The sequence below is a fragment of the Cucumis sativus genome, chromosome 5 (assembly GCF_000004075.3).
Source record: "Cucumis sativus cultivar 9930 chromosome 5, Cucumber_9930_V3, whole genome shotgun sequence".
Classification (NCBI taxonomy): domain Eukaryota; kingdom Viridiplantae; phylum Streptophyta; class Magnoliopsida; order Cucurbitales; family Cucurbitaceae; genus Cucumis; species Cucumis sativus.
In genome coordinates this window covers 1,960,229-1,977,740 of record NC_026659.2, presented here as the reverse complement: position 1 = coordinate 1,977,740, position 17,512 = coordinate 1,960,229, and the positions used below count along the sequence as shown (strand labels likewise).

Genomic DNA, 17,512 nt, shown 5'->3' with positions numbered 1-17,512 from the left:
GAAGAAATTAATGAGAAGCATGATAATGTGATATTAAAATTGTCTTCTCTTTAATTAATAAATTCATAAATTAAATTTGATGAAACCAAGATTTAGAATAGAGTTGACTAAAGCTTTCTTGAAAATTACACTAGACTAGAAAAGTTATACAATGTCTTATGAATTGCGTGGTTAATGTTCGAATCTTTATAATTGTTAAGAGAATTCTTTACGATGATTTTGGGCTCATGTGCAATAGTTTTTTTTTTTTTTTTTTTTTTTTTTGTAGCAACAAGAAGATGAGGGTTATACGTTTTAGAGATAAACAATGTTTCGTCCAATAGTATAATCAAAGTGATATACTTGCTAAAAGCAAATATGATTATTATATTTGCATGTAAACGTAATTGCTCAATTGGTGTAATATATATATACATAAAGTATGGACTAAATAGTTACGTTTTTGTTATTTATAAATATCTACGTAATCATAAGGAGAACGATAATCAAATTAGGGTTCTTGTTTTTATGCAATTATTTTCTCTCTTGTGTATTTGATTTTTTAATTGGTTTTTTCTTCAATTATGTAATTTAGAAATATATTCAATAATATCTTTTTAAAAATATTAAAATAATACCATTTATATATCAAATCAAATAATTTCAGATAAATAATCGTGAATGGTAAAGATTGCATAAAATATTTTCTATATATAATAAAATTTTAAATTTTATCAACAATAACACTAACTAACAAAAGTAAATTAGTGATGAAATCTAAAACTTGCTAAATATTTTCATTATATTATTATATAATGTGTTTATAGTCGTACATGTGTTTTTTTTATAAAAAAAATAAGCATGTTTTCCTAAATTGAAAAAATTTGGAAAATTTCGTCAAAAAAATTTGAAAAAATATTTACAATTTTATAAAAAAAAACAAAGGGTAATAAATTTGAATTTTGTGGGTTTTTTATGAAGGTATATATATATATTAAAAAACCCCTATTAAAATTTGAATTGATGATTTATCTTTCAAAATCTATACATTATTAATTTAAATTTAAGTTCTTTATTAAATATAAAAAATTTGAATTAAGCAAATAAAATTGATAAAAGAGGTTTCAATTCTTATAACATATTATTTAATTGCCACATTTAATTTGAACTGATTAGAAAAGAAACCTATTATGAAAATGGTCGTTTATACTTAGATTTCGTTTTCTCTAAAAGTAAGCAATATCAAATGATCTTCATTTTATTATTAAGATCGGATCCAGTTTGGAGTAAGTAAACACCATGAAATGAATCAGTTTTTCATCATGAGTACGTAAACATGACGAGGGGTGAAATTAAAGTAATTTCATTCATGATATCGTTTCTTTGATTCGAGCCTTGAGAGGTATCAAAGTCACCGTGTGAAGCAAAGTCAATCCAACCTTTTTTTTCTTTTCCAATAAACCAATCTGTCTTTCCAAACTTACAACTCTCTCTTTTTCATTTTCTCATTCTAAAAAGTCATTTGAAATAATACACAAAAATACTGATCAATTCCAGATGTGTTGTAATCTAAATGCATGTTTTTTGATATTATATGTTCAACTAAAAGAACTATGATCATCTCGATCCATGTAATTTCACAGCTGCCACCGGCATGCCAATTACCGTCCCACACGGCTCCATCACCGATTCAACTAATTTCAGAGTGAGATTAACAATCACACGACTCCTCGAACCATCTCTCTTCCGTAGCCGGTAGCTAAGACGTTTGACCGAACCCACCGGCAACTGGCTGATATCGTCGGCCGGCATCCGGCACCATCCAATGAGAGCCGGGCCAAAAAGAAGCCGCTTTGAGAAGAGGCGGAGGAAAATAAAACATCTGTTGGGGAAAAAACCAACATCCAAAGGAATGCGAAAGAGGTCGCCAAAGTGGTAAATGGGATTTGAGGGGAGAAAACCACCGTCGTCGGGCACGGTGGAGAGAGTAAGAAAGGGCCGGAAAGGGCGGTGGAGAGAGAAGATGGAGGAGGAATTTTTTAGGCCATCGGCTGATATGACAGTGATCTCCACCACAAAGGGCGGAGGAAGAATAAGCTTTGGATAAGACATTTTGATTTACGAAGGAAATAAAATGAGAGTTTGGACTCTTTTGTATCATATATATTTGATAAAAGGGGTTTTTTCTTTTAAATTTAAGAAATTGAGATATAAAGTTAGGGTGGAATCAAAATTCTCTTAAATATTTTTTATTCTTTTTATTGTGTAGTTGAATAAGTTTATAAAGAATAAACGTGGTACTTTTTTGTGCTAAAATGTTCTTATATTTTTTTGAACTTGAAAAGAGAAATATATATGTTGCATTAGTTGTTTGAAAGACGATAATATAATTAGAATTGTGTTAGGATCGAGTGTGGAATCACACCATCGTCAAAATAAATAATATGAATGAATTTTCAAATAGTAGACAGTATAAATATAATATAAATAGAGGAAATTTGATGTAAAAAATGTATTGAATTTCAAGTATGGTGTAATTTTTGAAATGATTGAAAAGGGTATATGCTTAAGAAATAAGTTGGAAATTTAGGGAAAAGAACATAAAGAAGTGATGATGAGTATGACAAATGTTTGACGACAAATTATGAATAAATATGCCAACTTCCTTATTTTCCACCTTCTACACTCTATTTCTAAAAGTTTAATTCCTTTATCTTCCTCCCATCTACTTTCCTTCAAACTTATCTTTTAACACACTTTCATCATTCTCTTTCTTTTATTCATTTCATTCTTCTCTCCTTTATACTTCTTTTTCTTATATTCGTGAATGTTCGAGTTAGCTTACATTCATTTCATATAACCTTTCACGAGATAACTTGTATCACTCTACAACGATTGCTTCTACTTTCTAGATTGGTGACAACCAATTGCTTGAATATATAATTCATAACTTATTCGTTAGTTATTAATGACCACTTTTCCTTATTATTAATAAGTCAACTCATTACGGTTTTCTCTCATTTATACTAAAAATATCTCTAACATTGGTAAATCCCACGACAACAAAAAAATTACTAAACTCATTCAATTTTTAAAAGCATGTTGACGTGAAACTCACAATAAATAAATAAAATATATAGAAAACAGGTTATCCCTATTAATACGCTTTTCGAGAAGAGCACTGTGAGAAAGAAGAAGGTTTAGGGGAGAAAGTAAGTATTGTTGAAAAATTAACAAGAAAAGGCATACCAAGTTTGTGATAAGAAAAATGTGGCATATGATGATGGGGATTCTTTTCCCTTGAGAATCTTAGGTTCATTGTTTTTATTTTTTTTATAGTCAATTTAACTTTATTGATTTTAGTTTCAAAAGAACCCATTTCCTTGAAAAACAACCGTAATTTCAAAGAAACTTTCTTGTTGTCCCTTTTATTTTAAAGTCATGTGTTTTTCTTTCTTTTTTTAAAAAACTTATTTTATTGTCTTCAAGTGTTTGTTATATATTTAAGATATACCATAAAATGGTAAACTTCTAACTTTCTAATCAACAAAACATAGTAGCTAAATAAGAATTAGAAATGAAAAACAAAAAGAGGTTGAAGTTTATAAAATAGTTCACCAAATGGTTACTCAATAAAAGAGAAAATCAAATGGTTTGACTTGTTTTTTTTGTTGGTTTAGTTTTCAAATTTGGGCTTATTGGGCCCTTTTATCCTTATTTTTATTTCTAGAGATATTGGGACCAAAGTTATTTATGAATATAGCACAAATATTATCCAGAAAAGGGTAATCTGAATTTTGAAATTAATTAATTATACATTTTCCTTCATTTTTAGGATATACATAACACAATAATATCAACAAACAATAAAGTACACTTCCTATAATAAAACATAATAAAAAAAACCAAAGGTACTTTGTAAAACATATTACAATACAACCCCGTTATGGTTAAAACTTTTTATTCGTTCTTGTTTATTTTGAATATAATTTGATTGAATATTCTCAATTCTTGCATCGATTTTTGAATACAAAATTCAAAGTAAACATTACATTTTATTACCATAAATGACCCTAAACATAATTAAATGAAAACATCAATCCCTAAATTTCTTATTCTCCCGCAAGTTTCAAATCTAAAATCAACTAAATATGATGATTAATTAAAATGTTTAGAAGACAAAAAAAAGCAAACAGAAAGGTGAAAGTTACCAAAATTGATATTTACAAGATTGGAAGTAACTAATTCCCCCTCTCAAACGGGAAGAGAATGAGAATTACAAAAGGTAAAAAAAACCGTTACAATGGGCCGGCCAATACAATTACACGTCACATTCTAACCGGGTTACTGAAAACCGGATAACAAGAGAACCACATAACTGACGGGTTTTTTTTCTTCTTCTTTCGCCCTTCTTGTTGTTGCTGTTGTTCATGGGTTTCTCCGTCATTTTACCCGTTCCCCAACCGACCCACCCCGGTTCGGTTTTCATATTTCCACGGTTACGTCTTTCTACAAAGGACCAAACAACCTAAGCCCCCTCATCAAATCAAGAAAATTAAATTATTAAAACAAATATACTTTAAAATTTGGTATATTTTCTAGCTCACGTGTTTGGCACGTGACATTCTTCGTTCTGTCTAGGCCCGGTTTGGTCTCCTTCCTCTCTCTCTCTCTCTCTCTCTAATTCCCTTAACCCCCAGAAGGAAAAAAGAAAACCTTATCTTTCTTTTCTCCGTCATTTATGACGACAACGGCCATTAGAACGAGGACGTTTTAGAAGCTTCCTGAACGACGTCGTTTTGTATCAGGAGCCTTGGTTCCCGAGTTCAAGCCACGGCGACGCGGATCCATCTGGATGTTCAGAGTTTTCATCCAACGGTTCCGCTTTGATCTCTGACCCAGTCTCACCTTCTTCCGACTGTACATGATTTTGCCCCACCATCTCTTCTTCTTCCTCTTCTATCTCTCTCCTCATCCGTTTCATTCCGATCGACACTCCGAACAGTTTCGGCGTCATTCCTACCGCCGCTGCCGCCGCTGTCATCTTCTCCTCCATTTTTAGTCTCACCTCATGAGCCCCGTCGCTGACGGCTCCTTCGTCTTCCATCACCTGTCTTGCCGGTAAGAGCTCCAACGCCTTTCCGTCCCGGACGCTCCCCGACTCCAACTGCTGGTGCTGACCTGAAGCGTAATTCGTCATTAACGATAGTATGTTGTTACAGAGTCCTTTCAACTGAGTCAACTCGTGACTCAGTTGCATATTCTCTTTCCTTAACCGTTCGTTCTCTCTTACAAGTTCTGGCGTCGTGGTGCAGCTCGTACTTCGTTGGAATGCCATCGGCGATGAATTCGAGGACGTAACCTGCTCTTCCGCAGAGTTCGCCGGCGATATCACGTGAGCTAACACAGCTGGAGACGTTGCTACCGTCACGGGCACAGCCACCGCAGCCGACGTCGTTGTCGTCGTCGTTACCGACAACACTACTTTCCGCCGCTGAATGTCTCGGAGAAGTCCTTTCTCACCTTTCCGGAAACAATCATTCGCAAACTCCCATCGGTCCGGCACAACCTTTCGGAATCCCTAAGAGGTATTTCGAAACAACAAAAGTTAAAGCGAAGATTTCCAGAGAGAAATATATATGAGAAAGAACTTAAAAACAGAGGCAGAAAGCATCATCATCATCATCATCATCCATTGTTTCCAAGAAAAAAAAGATTAAACAAAAACAGTTAAAAGCGGCAGAAACTTACGTAAGTGTTGAGTTGACGGACGAAACTAGAGAAATTATTGTGCTTAAAGTATTTAGGAAGTAAATCTCGAGCAAATTCAGCCGGTCGCCAAACTATGAAAGTAGATCCATCTTCATTCCAGGAGATAAGATCATCCACCGCCGGATCATCAACCAGTTGATAAGTTTTCGTTAGAAACGGTGTGGGTATAGATCTCTGAGAATCTCCCGTTCCCGAATCGCCGATCGGTTCGGCCGGCGACGGAGCCATCGCCTCTTCTCCCAGATCTGAAGCACAAGGATCTCCGATTTTGAACAGCTCTCGTCTCAATCTAATCAATTAAGAATCCAGATTAGAAACCGAAGAAAAACACAGTAAAAAAAAAATGCAGAAGAGGGAGAAAAAAATAATAGAGAAGATTGAATTAAAAAGAAAAAAGCCAAAAAATAGAAGAAAACACATAGATAGACAATGGAGCAATAGTTTATGGTTGTAGAAAAGAGAAATCATAAAAGTCCAGAAATAATAAAAAAAATCAGGATATGATTCCAATCTTGTTATAGAAAGGAAGAAGGAAAGAAAGGAGGAGTGATATATTATTAGTTACCTAGAAGAAAATATAGAATCGGAATGGGAAGAATAAAGAAGGGGGCGGTGCCTGAGAATGAGCTCCGCCACTGCAATGGTAAGAGAGAGAGAAAGAGAGAGGTTTTGTTGTTTCTAGAAGTTTCTGGGTAAGGAGAGTAAATGATAAGGAAGAGAAGGGGGCGGGGGGGGGGGGGGGTGAAAAGGAAAAAAAGAAAAACGTGGGTTCGAGAAGGAAAGGGGAAATATTTTTGTATAGTTTTGAAAAATTATTGAAAAAAAAAGGAAAGGGAAATTAAAAAGGAAAAAAGGGATGGGGTCCACAATAGAAGAGACATTATAGAGAGAAAGAGAGAAAGGATAGGAAGGCACCAGAAGGATTGAGGAGGTAAAGAAGCGTGCGTCTCTCTCTCTCTCTCTCTCTCTCTCTCTCTCTCTCTTTATCCCTTCTCCCCTCTTCATTTCTTTTCTTTTCTTTTCTTTTCTTTTATATTTCTTTCCCTTCTTCTCCAGAACCTTCCTCTCCCCAAACCTTCTTTCCTCTTTTACCCCTTTTCTCTTTGGGCCCTTTTTATGGCCCGCTTCTCCCTTTCGTACTCTCCTTTCCCTTCAAACCATTTCTGAGGTTTAATCAAACTTAACATTTTAATAAATAATTTATATACATATTACATTCCCCCTTGAATTCCATTATTCTTTCAAATCCTTTATACATATTCATACCTCTTTCCATTCCATGAACTCTTTCAATATTTTGGAAGGATTTTTCTTTAAATAGAAGATTACATATGAAAGTTGATTCTGCATTTATAAATTTAGCAAGTTGACCCACCATTTCAATTTAATACAATGTGTATTTATGAGTTGGTTAACCCTTTGTGGAGGGAGATGTATTTCAATAAGTTAGAAAATCTCAATTGTATGTACTACTAAAGTAGACTTTTCAGAGTTTCTTTATCTTTTCAAGAGAAATTTAGACAAACAAAAAGAAAAAAAAAATGTAACTTGAAACACATAAATTATATTAGTATTCCAAACTCAACTTTATACCAAACGTTAACATGAAAGGAAAGTTTTGTAACATTTACTGTAGATTAAGGGTAAAATTAAAAGAAAAAGGAATAACGATAAATATCTATTGAAGTATATCTTGAACCAAAGATGGGGATTGGGGTGAAGAACTTGAGAACCAAAGCAAGGTAAAAGCTCTTTCTTGTGAGGTTTCTTATTGAGTAGTTGTGCAGAGGTATGAAAGGAGTATGTACTTTTTAAGGTTTCTTTTGGTAACCCCATGGATTGCTGCTTGCCCACTTCCATTGGTCCCTACACATTTCCTCTACGCCATATTTTGCCCTGAAATAATCAAACACCAAAAGAAACCAATCCATCAATCCAACCAAACTCATACCCAAATGTGTTTGAGATCTTTACAAAGACTAGATTGGTTGCTTACATCCAGCCGAGTTCTCTCTTGGCTTTCTCTGTCGATGCATACACCGCCGTTGCATCACCAGGCCTCCTTGGGCATAGTTTTATAGGGATTTTCTGTACAATAAGAACAACAAAACAGAAGATTATGGACAAGTCCGCCATAAAACTTTTAAAAAAAAGAGCTGAAAGAGAGGATGAACACACACACACATACAAACCTTGCCCGAGGCCTTCTCAAATGCTGCAACCATTTCTAACACGGATGTGCCCTGTCCAGTCCCCAAATTGTAGGCAGTGCACCCTACAACACAAAATGTAGATAATGTCGTTCTTAGTTTGGAACTTCTTGAACAATTTCAATACATTGTTGGAGGAAAATGGCTACCTATGTCTTCATTTATAAAAAGTTTTCGAAGAGCAGCAATGTGGCCATCGGCTAAGTCCATAACATGGATATAGTCTCGGACCTAATCATCCAACATTATCAAATAAATCTAGTTTTGAATCAGTAATAACTATGTACGGATGATCCAATAGTTAAAAGAAGACAACGTGAAGGAATGAAATGGCCAATGTTATATGGATAACTATCGTAGAGATTTAAAAAATTCACCATCTACGAGTCTATGGCAACACCATTGGAATCACACTCTTAGCAACAACGATAGAAGTACTTACAGCACTGCCGTCTTTTGTTGGATAGTCATGACCATATACATTGAGCTCCGGTAGTCTACCAACTGCGACTTGCTGAATGTAAGGCATTAGGTTGTTAGGAATACCCTTTGGATCTTCACCAATTGTACCACTCTCATGAGCCCCAACAGGGTTGAAGTATCTCAACAAGATGATTCCCCAACCGGGCTCTGCTTTTTGAATGTCTCGAGCAATCTCTTCCAAGAAAAGCTATTAAAAACATGTAAACCTTCCAATCAGAAAATTCCCAGCAATGCAAGAACTTATTCTCCATCAGGCAGTCTCCCAAATTCATAAAAAGAAACATCAACGTGTGTGTAAGTGAAATAGAACCTTCGTCCGACCGTAAGGATTCAATGCTACTAATTCAAAATCCTCAACACACGGAATTTTCTCAGGCTGACCATAAACAGTTGCCGATGACGAGAAAACCATCTATTCACAAACACATTTAGGAAGATCAAAAATCAAAAGCATAAAAAGGAAACTGATCAATGATTAAAAAATGAAACAAAGAACAATCTTTACCTTCTTGCAATTATATTTCGCCATAACCTCATAGAGATTGATGGTTCCAACAAGATTATTATCGAAATATCTACGTGGGAAAGCAACACTCTCCCCAACAGCTTTAAGACCAGCAAAATGAATAACAGCATCAAATCTAAAAAGAAACAACCCCAACTCACAAACAACAACTCAAAACAGAATCAAACAAGTTCATAGGAACTGAAACAGAATCAAAATTTCAATGCTCATACCTCGTCTTGGAAAACAAATTCTCTATATCCTCCTTCTTTCTCAAGTCTCCCTTCAAACAAAAGAAGTGACAAAATCCAAGAAACCCAATTAACATGAAGAGAAAACATGCGCATATTCCCAAATTAAACCGAAACCCCACCAAGAAAACACACCAAATTAAACTCAAGATTCTGCGAAAGCTTCGGGCCGACCAATTCCCTAACCCGATCGACAGCTTCAAGAACCGAATTATCAAGATTGTCGAGAATGGACACCCTAAACCCTTCTTTAAGAAGCTGAACAACAGTGTGAGTGCCGATGAATCCAGCCCCACCAGTGACGAGAATCGTCCGTTGTAAGCTCCCCATTTAGAGAGAAACGATACAAATGAAGACTGAATCAGAATGGACAAAAGGGGGAGTTGAAATGAAAAAGAGAGAAGGAGGGAATATTTTATGGGGAATTGAGAAGTGGGAGATCTGAAAGAAGAGATGAAGAGAAATGGGGTTTGGATAAGAAGGCCAAAAAAGGGCGAGGTTTTTAATGGAAAGATCTTCAAAATCTGTTTATACAAACAGTGTTTTCTCGTCTTCTTTTCTCAGTTCGGTTTTGTTGGCGCGCTATCAAATGTTTCAAACGCGCTAAAGTAGATGGTGTAGCACACGTTTGAGCTTACAGATCTTCCATAGTACCCTATCTATCAAATCCACAACATTCCTTCCTTATCCCTTTATTTCGTGAATATAAATCCTCAACTCATTTTTTATTTTGGAGCAAACTCTCCATTTTTTCGTTTAATTAAATCTATATTTGGATTTTGGTTTCTTTTATTTTTTAAGTTTAGTAGTGGTGGAGAAGAGATAGAGATCCAAAGTCATTTTCTAGAGAACAGTAAACAATAGAAGTGAGAAAAATGTGATTAAACTTCAACTCTAAGCAACAGACACCTATATCCTTACCAAAGTTTGTATGACTAAACACTATTTTTCTATTTTCAAATTTTCAGTTTCCTTTCAAAAAGTTTTTATTTTAATCTTTGTTAGTTCTAAATACAATAACTAAATAAAACTAAAGTTAAAAGAATATAAAGATTAAAATAAATAAACAAAAGTACACCAACTAAAATAATATCTTTTACTTTTGAAAATTGATTGAACTCAAATAAAAAACGAGTATAATCGAAAAAAATATAAAAATATATAATTAGTTATTCACTCTCCTAAAAAAAGATAAATAAACATTATTACTTGAGCTCACCTTAAGTTAGTTATACAAGATATGTTTAACATGCTATATATAACAAATAAAAATTACATATTTCTAAGTAGATTAACAAAAAAAAAAAAAAGAAAAATCAGCAATTCCATGAGAACATTTTAATTATGTTGCTTTGATGAACATGATTATAATTTAGTTGACTAACAATTACCTATTTTAAATTTAGGATAAAAAGCACGTAAGTTTAATTTTTATTTGTTATATATAGCATGTTAAAATATTAAGTTATATGTATATTTTAACGTAAAAAGCAAAATATATATATATATATATATAGTAAATTAAAATATTTACTAGTTATAACAAATTTTTTGAATTATATCAATGATAGCTAGTGATATCATTTTATCGCCAACTATATCAATGCCAATATCATTTACTATCAAATGTTTGTTATTGATAAATTGAAATTTTACTATAGCTCGTAAATATTTTCTCTAATTTGTTAATTTTTACAACTCTCCAAATGTACATATACATACATATATTCATTGACAACAAAAAAAAAATAAAAAAACTAGAGACAGAAATAACAAATTTAACAAAATATTTACAACATAACAAAATTTTCAGATTCTTATATAACAATAAACATTAATAGTTACTGATATACTTTTATCAATAGCATGGATTGATAGTGATAGAAATTTATTAGTCTCTATCACTCACAAAATTCAAGATTTTGCGTGAATATTTTTTTTTTATTTTAAAAAATATTTTGAGTAGAAAAATAAGAAAAAAAATGGTCAAAATAACAAAATTAACAAAATATTCTTAATGAAATTTTGTTTGAAAAAATATAATAGTTTTAAAAATCTTTAATATATGAACTACAAATTTGAAAGAAAAATACCCAATTGATACTTTTCAGGTTTGAGGTTTATAAACCCTAATTAATTTTTCTATTCAACACAAGCTTTGAGGTTTTAAATAAATTAAAAAAATACATATTTTAAATGTTGAAAAATATATATCATTAAAAGTAATAAATATTTATCTAGATCTATAGATAGAAATTAAAATTTTACTACTTTGGTAAATAATTAAGTGAGTTAGGATTTATTATTCACAATAATTTGAATTCTTAGTATTATTTTATAAAAAAAATTATTATTTTGTTTACATATATACTATATATTTGTTCAAATTTTGACTTAGTATTTGAAAATATGGGTGAAAATAGATAACAAAATAAATAAACTTTTAGATTAAAAAAAGTATTTATAAGTTGAAAAAAATGATTTTATAGAGTATTTATACACTCAAATAATATAATCATCTAATACCTCGTTATTCTTTCAACTAAATTTTCTTCAAAGAATTGATCTTCGTCTTTAGTCAAGATTAGTTCTTACTCGTGTAGGTAATTAAGGATGCAAATTAAAAAAATATAACGACTATGACAACATATAATTAACATTTAATTATGGTTCTTTCTTTAAATCTTCAAAGACTAGGGCTTTGAATAGTCTCAATTAGAAACTTCCCATTACCTCTAGAGCAAAATTGTGATCCAACCCTAACTTATACTTTTGAATTAGTGCAAATGGAGACATTATTTTGCTTAAATTAATATTAGGCTCCGTAAAATTCATGCAAACTCAAAGTCTTTTTAATTTCACAATTAAATAAAATATAACTTGTTAACACACGAATAATCTCTCAATTATCTCTAATTGTTATGCTTCAATTCAAACGAAAAACACAATCAATTAAAAAGAAGAAGAAAAATGTATGTGTTACAAAACGAACTTATGTTCATGCATCTCATCTCTCCCTACTTACCATAATTAACAATTTACTATGTGAAATGTTTTTTTTTTCTTTGTAAATGAAACCAAAATGTGTACTGCTTGATAAAATAAAGACAGTTTAGGAATATGTGCCACTGTATATTAATAAATTAATCCAAAGTTTTATATCTTAAAATGATTGGTCTTTCCCCCTATTTCTCTATTATAAAAACACCATAAATTTGGATCTCTTCATAAATTCTCCATATTTCCTCAAAATGGGTATCTCTAACATTTGTTTTCTCTTATTTCTTTCTCTTATTCCTTTCTATTCCCACACCCATGCAGCTACTTTTGAAGTCCACAACAACTGCCCCTTCACTCTTTGGGCTGCCGCCGTACCCGGTGGCGGACAACAACTCAATCAAAACGATGTTTGGATATTTGACGTGAATCCCGGCACTGCTGCCGCACGTGTTTGGGCTCGAACTAATTGCAACTTCGACGATTCCGGTAATGGTGGATGTGAGACTGGCGACTGTGGTGGTCTCCTCCAGTGCCAAGGATATGGCAGTCCGCCCAACACCCTCGCTGAATACGCGTTGAACCAATTCAATAACTTGGACTTCTTCGATATCTCTCTCGTCGATGGGTTTAACGTTCCATTGGAGTTCAGCCCCACATCTGGTGATTGTCGAGGCATCAGGTATGTTAGTAAATTAACTATCAAAAGCTGATCAAGTTAATGAGTTGCGATTATAAATTTAATGTGTTTATTCTTGTTCTTTGCAAAGTTGCAATGCAGACATCAATGGACAGTGCCCGAACGAGCTTAGGGCTTCTGGAGGGTGCAACAACCCGTGCACCGTGTTCGGTGGTGATCAATACTGCTGCACCGACCCGAACAGCAGCTGTGGGCCGACGGATTACTCAAGATTCTTCAAGGATAGGTGCCCAGATGCATATAGTTACCCAAAAGACGATGCAACCAGCACATTCACTTGCCCTGGGGGAACCAACTATAGGGTCGTCTTCTGCCCCTAAGCACCACTATATTATATAAATAAAGATAGAACCAAAACGTTACATGATCAATAATTAAGAGTTCTCATATGTTTACTCTTTATTTATTATATATACATTATGTTGAGATATTTCAACATTTGTAGCTTTCCTTTCTCGTAGTACTAAATAACTTTCCATTACGTTTGCCTTAATTTTTTACGATATATATTTTCAAACTCTTTATATGTACATACTTAATACCATTTTGAACCATGGTTCAATCCAACACAAGATCCACCAACTTAATTCAAGTTTTATTGAAAGCACATCCGAATTAAAATTGAACAAAATTGTATGTGTGAATTAAAATTGAACAAATTTAAAGTATAGAAACCAAAATGATATTTTAATTTATTTTTATATCTTCAAAATTAATATTTATGATTTAAAAAATTATAACTATATTAACTAATTTAAGTATGCAAAAGAGCTGCAAAATTTCAAAAACAAAAATAAAATTTTTAAAACTATTTTCTTCCAAAGTTTTCACTTGGTTTTTAAAACACATTTCAAATGTAGCCCACAAACTTTAAAAGATGAAGTGAGATTTTAAGCTTAATTTTCAAAATTCAAAAACTCTACTTTAATGACTATTTCATTTTTCTTCTTATTTTTATATAATAGTTTGCATTTTTGCATTCTTAATCAAAATTTTAAAAAAATAAAACACAAAATTTTAAAACTAATATTTTTTTAGTTTTCAAATTTCAGTTTATCGTGTGCTTGCAGGCTTCCTTTTCAAAAAAAAATAAAAACAAAAAATTGAATAGTTACTTTATTGAAGGTTTAATGTTTACCAAACAATCTCTTAATCATAAGTTTGTTTACAAAAAAAAAATAGTTATATATGGGAGTCATTTTCATATATTGTAAAAATATTGAAATTATTTATTAAATATTACTAAATCTAACCGATGCATTTTCATATATTGTAAAAATATTAAAATTATTTCTCTTTTTTCTATTCACGAAAATTTTCCTTTATAAAATGGGTTTTTTTCTAATAAAGTATATGAAATAAAATAAATGACAATTTCATTGTTTGAAAATCTACATCAATTATTATTTTTATTTTTTTGTATAAAAAGAAAAACCTCTAGTTTGCATAAATATATAGAAATTGTAATACTTTATTAAATATCTTCATCAAGCTTCCTTTCTCTACCCAACCAAGACTCAAATTACTCAGCCTAATAATGCTAACTTATATATCAATAAAAGCACCAAATTTACCCAAAATTTAAATATAATCTTAAAATGTGCAAACACGAGTTAATAATTTCCAGTAAAGTTGATTACTTAAAAAGAAAAACGGTGTTTATAGATTAAATTTTTAAAAATTAGATAGTTATGAAATAAGATATACAAATAAACTCTCACTTTTTAAAATTCAAAGATCAAAAGGGTATGAAACAAAATTTAATGATTTTCTAAAACTTTATAAAATTATTATTAAGGTATTATTCATCTAAAGATTTTAAAGAGATAAACATAACTCAATTTAGTTAATTCTTCTTTTTAAAAATATCTTCAATAGTTAATATTTAATTATGATTCTATTTCTCGCTCTCTTCAAACACTTGAGATTTGAAAAGTCTTAATATAGATTATTGAAAATAAATAATCTCTATAGAGGAAAATAATTGTCATCCAATCATAACTCCTTTTATTAATTAATTTAATGCAAGTAGAACTAGTAAATTTGCTAAAAAGAAATAAAGACTCCGTAAAATTCACGCAACTATAAATCTTCTTCAGACTTTTCTTGCAATTAATTTCCTCCACCTCCAATTCTAAAAATTTCTTATTATTTCAATAAAAGAAAATAAAAAGAAACGAAAAGTCTTTTCACATAGTAAAGGATCGTTTTCATCAACTTGAACAAACTATTCTAAGTTAGGTAGAACCTAAAATGCACAAAATATTTTTTTTTATCTCCTACAACTAAAAACCCACGAGTTCATCTTTCATATATAAAATTGAAATTAAAAATACTTAGATATAAGATAATACATTATGTATCTTTATGTATTCTATTTAGTTGTCTAACCACGATAATGAAATTTGTTTTCCTTTTTCTACCTTAATTTTAATTTTTATATTGTATGGTTAGACCAAACTTAAAATGGTCTAAGTATTTTATTTATAAAATTTAGGCAGTTTAATAACGTGTGCTACAAATATATTAATTAATTAAACTAGAATTTCATTTTTATCTTCAAATCTTCTTGCTCCTTTTCCCAATTTCCCTATTATAAAAACACCATATTTGGATTTCTTCATATTCTCCATAGATAAACATTGTCATATAACTTCCCTCAAATGGCCATCTCTTATATTTGCTTTCTCTTCTTTCTTTCTTTCTTTCCTCACAGCCATGCAGCTACTTTTCAAATCCGCAACAACTGCCCCTTCGCTGTTTGGGCTGCTGCCGTACCCGGTGGCGGACGACGACTTAATCAGAACGATGTTTGGACACTTAACGTGAATCCCGGCACTGTTGCTGCTCGTATTTGGGCTCGAACTAACTGCAACTTCGACGGTTCGGGCCGTGGTAGATGTCAGACCGGTGATTGTGGTGGCCTCCTCCAATGCCAAGCTTACGGTACTCCGCCGAATACCCTTGCCGAATATGCGTTGAATCAATTCAATAACTTAGACTTCTTCGATATCTCTCTCATCGATGGGTTTAACGTCCCTATGGAGTTCAGTCCAACTTCTGGCGGATGCGCTCGTGGCATCAGGTATGTTAAATTATCATTAAATTCAAATGCTTATGTTGACAAAAGTTACGATAAAACTTAATGTAATTCTATTAATATTCTTTGTATATTAAAGGTGCACTGCGGACATCAACGGGCAGTGCCCGAACGAGCTTAGGGCTCCTGGAGGGTGTAACAACCCGTGTACTGTGTTCGGCGGGGATCGATACTGCTGCACGGCCCCAAACAGCAGCTGTGGGCCGACGGATTACTCTAGGTTCTTCAAGAATCGTTGCCCAGATGCATATAGTTACCCAAAAGATGATGCAACCAGCACATTCACTTGCCCTGGGGGAACCAACTATAGGGTTGTTTTCTGCCCTTAAAACCAGATTATATAGATATAAAAAGGAAACCAAACGTTACATGAATAGTTAAAGAGTTGCCATATATATTATATACCTTTTATATAGGTATATATATGGTGTAATTTGTAATAAGATTTGGATATGGTTGGTAAATGAGCACATTATTTAGTGATGTGCAAAATGATATATATATTCTCAATGGAATAATGAATAATACTTTTTTTCTCCATATACCAATTTGACGACGGCCTTTTGCAATGTATTTGGTTAAAAACAAGATAAATTTTAGAAAAGAATTTAGCAGCTATTTTCAATATAACAAAATGAACAAACATATTTACTTGTAAAACAAAATTTAAAATATATGATCTAAAATTTTAGAATATTTTATAAATATTTTCCACAATTTTACTATTTATAATAATTTTCCATTTAGAAAATCCCATACATATATTTGGAGTGATTTTTGTTTCTCTTAAAAAAAAGGTAATGTATAAAGAAGATGTTGGGACATATCAATTATACACATCAAAATTGATATAAACGAATTAGTGGTGCATGTAATTTGATATACTAGGTAGGGGTGTTTAAATAATTACAACAACCAAATTAAACTTGACTTTTCAACCTAAATAATAAGGATGAAGTCTGAGTTAGTTTAAAATTTGGATTTCTTTTTTTCTTTTTTGTATTTTTCAAGTTTGAATTTGGAAAAGAAAATAGGACTAGTGGGTGAGATCACCTTCAAAATCCATTTAAGATGATAGGGAAAAAGGTCTTTCAATAAAATTCAATTTAGAAAAGTCTCTAATCTCTCTCTCTATACAAAACTTCTCTGTTTTTAAGTTTAGAGGTTTTAGGAAATTTTATATTTATCGTTTAATCAATTTATGCAAATATTCTCTAAATTTGGTAAATTTCTCTATTTCGGCGGCGACCAACAAAATGGGTTTTGACAGATTGCTTAGTCCCAATAATGATTGATGTTAAAGTTTGTGAAATGGGTAACCTATATGTTTCATGTATTATATAGAAGTATACATAAACTTTTTAACAAAATACTATAAGAAAAAAAATCATGGAGTCTGAGACATTTTAATTAGGTTAACACAAATCCTTAGAACCATGTATCATACTTCCAATTCTGAATATGCATTTCATCAAAAGTAAAAAGTTATATACAAAGAGAGATAGAGAAACAACT

General features: G+C 31.8%; 4 protein-coding genes across 5 annotated transcripts; 2 read left to right on the top strand and 2 right to left on the bottom strand.

The window, feature by feature from the left end:
* Positions 1-4,163: 4,163 nt before the first annotated feature.
* Positions 4,164-6,804, bottom strand: LOC101203886 (heat stress transcription factor B-2b). Of its 2 annotated transcripts, none has more exons than XM_031885273.1 (3): positions 6,667-6,804; positions 5,731-6,040; positions 4,164-5,560 (listed from the first exon to the last, which is right to left on the bottom strand). In XM_031885273.1, exons 2-3 carry the CDS (start codon positions 5,977-5,979, stop codon positions 4,784-4,786), a joined length of 1,026 nt encoding a protein of 341 aa, XP_031741133.1. In that variant the 5' UTR covers positions 5,980-6,040; positions 6,667-6,804; the 3' UTR covers positions 4,164-4,783. The 2 variants fall into 2 exon arrangements, with proteins under 2 accessions (XP_031741133.1, XP_004143930.1); XM_004143882.3 differs by lacking the exon at positions 6,667-6,804 and adding an exon at positions 6,317-6,660.
* A 489-nt stretch (positions 6,805-7,293) lies between these two features.
* On the bottom strand, positions 7,294-9,792 carry LOC101203400 (bifunctional UDP-glucose 4-epimerase and UDP-xylose 4-epimerase 1). The gene is made up of 9 exons (XM_004143880.3): positions 9,336-9,792; positions 9,183-9,232; positions 8,950-9,085; positions 8,755-8,856; positions 8,404-8,631; positions 8,111-8,192; positions 7,944-8,026; positions 7,748-7,839; positions 7,294-7,647 (listed from the first exon to the last, which is right to left on the bottom strand). Exons 1-9 carry the CDS (start codon positions 9,528-9,530, stop codon positions 7,563-7,565), a joined length of 1,053 nt encoding a protein of 350 aa, XP_004143928.1. The 5' UTR covers positions 9,531-9,792; the 3' UTR covers positions 7,294-7,562.
* A 2,650-nt stretch (positions 9,793-12,442) lies between these two features.
* On the top strand, positions 12,443-13,254 carry LOC101218149 (protein P21). The gene is made up of 2 exons (XM_004143940.3): positions 12,443-12,879; positions 12,968-13,254. Exons 1-2 carry the CDS (start codon positions 12,452-12,454, stop codon positions 13,215-13,217), a joined length of 678 nt encoding a protein of 225 aa, XP_004143988.3. The 5' UTR covers positions 12,443-12,451; the 3' UTR covers positions 13,218-13,254.
* Positions 13,255-15,502: 2,248 nt separating this feature from the next.
* Positions 15,503-16,539, top strand: LOC101202921 (thaumatin-like protein). The gene is made up of 2 exons (XM_004143878.3): positions 15,503-15,982; positions 16,077-16,539. Exons 1-2 carry the CDS (start codon positions 15,561-15,563, stop codon positions 16,324-16,326), a joined length of 672 nt encoding a protein of 223 aa, XP_004143926.1. The 5' UTR covers positions 15,503-15,560; the 3' UTR covers positions 16,327-16,539.
* Positions 16,540-17,512: the final 973 nt, after the last annotated feature.

What these genes read in the sequence shown, in the direction of transcription:
- LOC101203886 (XM_031885273.1), bottom strand. Translation starts at nt 5,979, where the DNA reads ATGGCTCCGTCGCCGGCCGAACCGATCGGCGATTCGGGAACGGGAGAT. An exon ending in TCCGTCAACTCAACACTTAC is followed by an intron (nt 5,561 to 5,730) that starts GTAAGTTTCTGC and finishes AATACCTCTTAG; the next exon opens with GGATTCCGAAAGGTTGTGCC.
- LOC101203400 (XM_004143880.3), bottom strand. Translation starts at nt 9,530, where the DNA reads ATGGGGAGCTTACAACGGACGATTCTCGTCACTGGTGGGGCTGGATTC. An exon ending in CGAAATATAATTGCAAGAAG is followed by an intron (nt 8,857 to 8,949) that starts GTAAAGATTGTT and finishes GTTTGTGAATAG; the next exon opens with ATGGTTTTCTCGTCATCGGC. An exon ending in ATCCTTACGGTCGGACGAAG is followed by an intron (nt 8,632 to 8,754) that starts GTTCTATTTCAC and finishes TGTTTTTAATAG; the next exon opens with CTTTTCTTGGAAGAGATTGC.
- LOC101218149 (XM_004143940.3), top strand. Translation starts at nt 12,452, where the DNA reads ATGGGTATCTCTAACATTTGTTTTCTCTTATTTCTTTCTCTTATTCCT. An exon ending in GGTGATTGTCGAGGCATCAG is followed by an intron (nt 12,880 to 12,967) that starts GTATGTTAGTAA and finishes TTCTTTGCAAAG; the next exon opens with TTGCAATGCAGACATCAATG.
- LOC101202921 (XM_004143878.3), top strand. Translation starts at nt 15,561, where the DNA reads ATGGCCATCTCTTATATTTGCTTTCTCTTCTTTCTTTCTTTCTTTCCT. An exon ending in GGATGCGCTCGTGGCATCAG is followed by an intron (nt 15,983 to 16,076) that starts GTATGTTAAATT and finishes TGTATATTAAAG; the next exon opens with GTGCACTGCGGACATCAACG.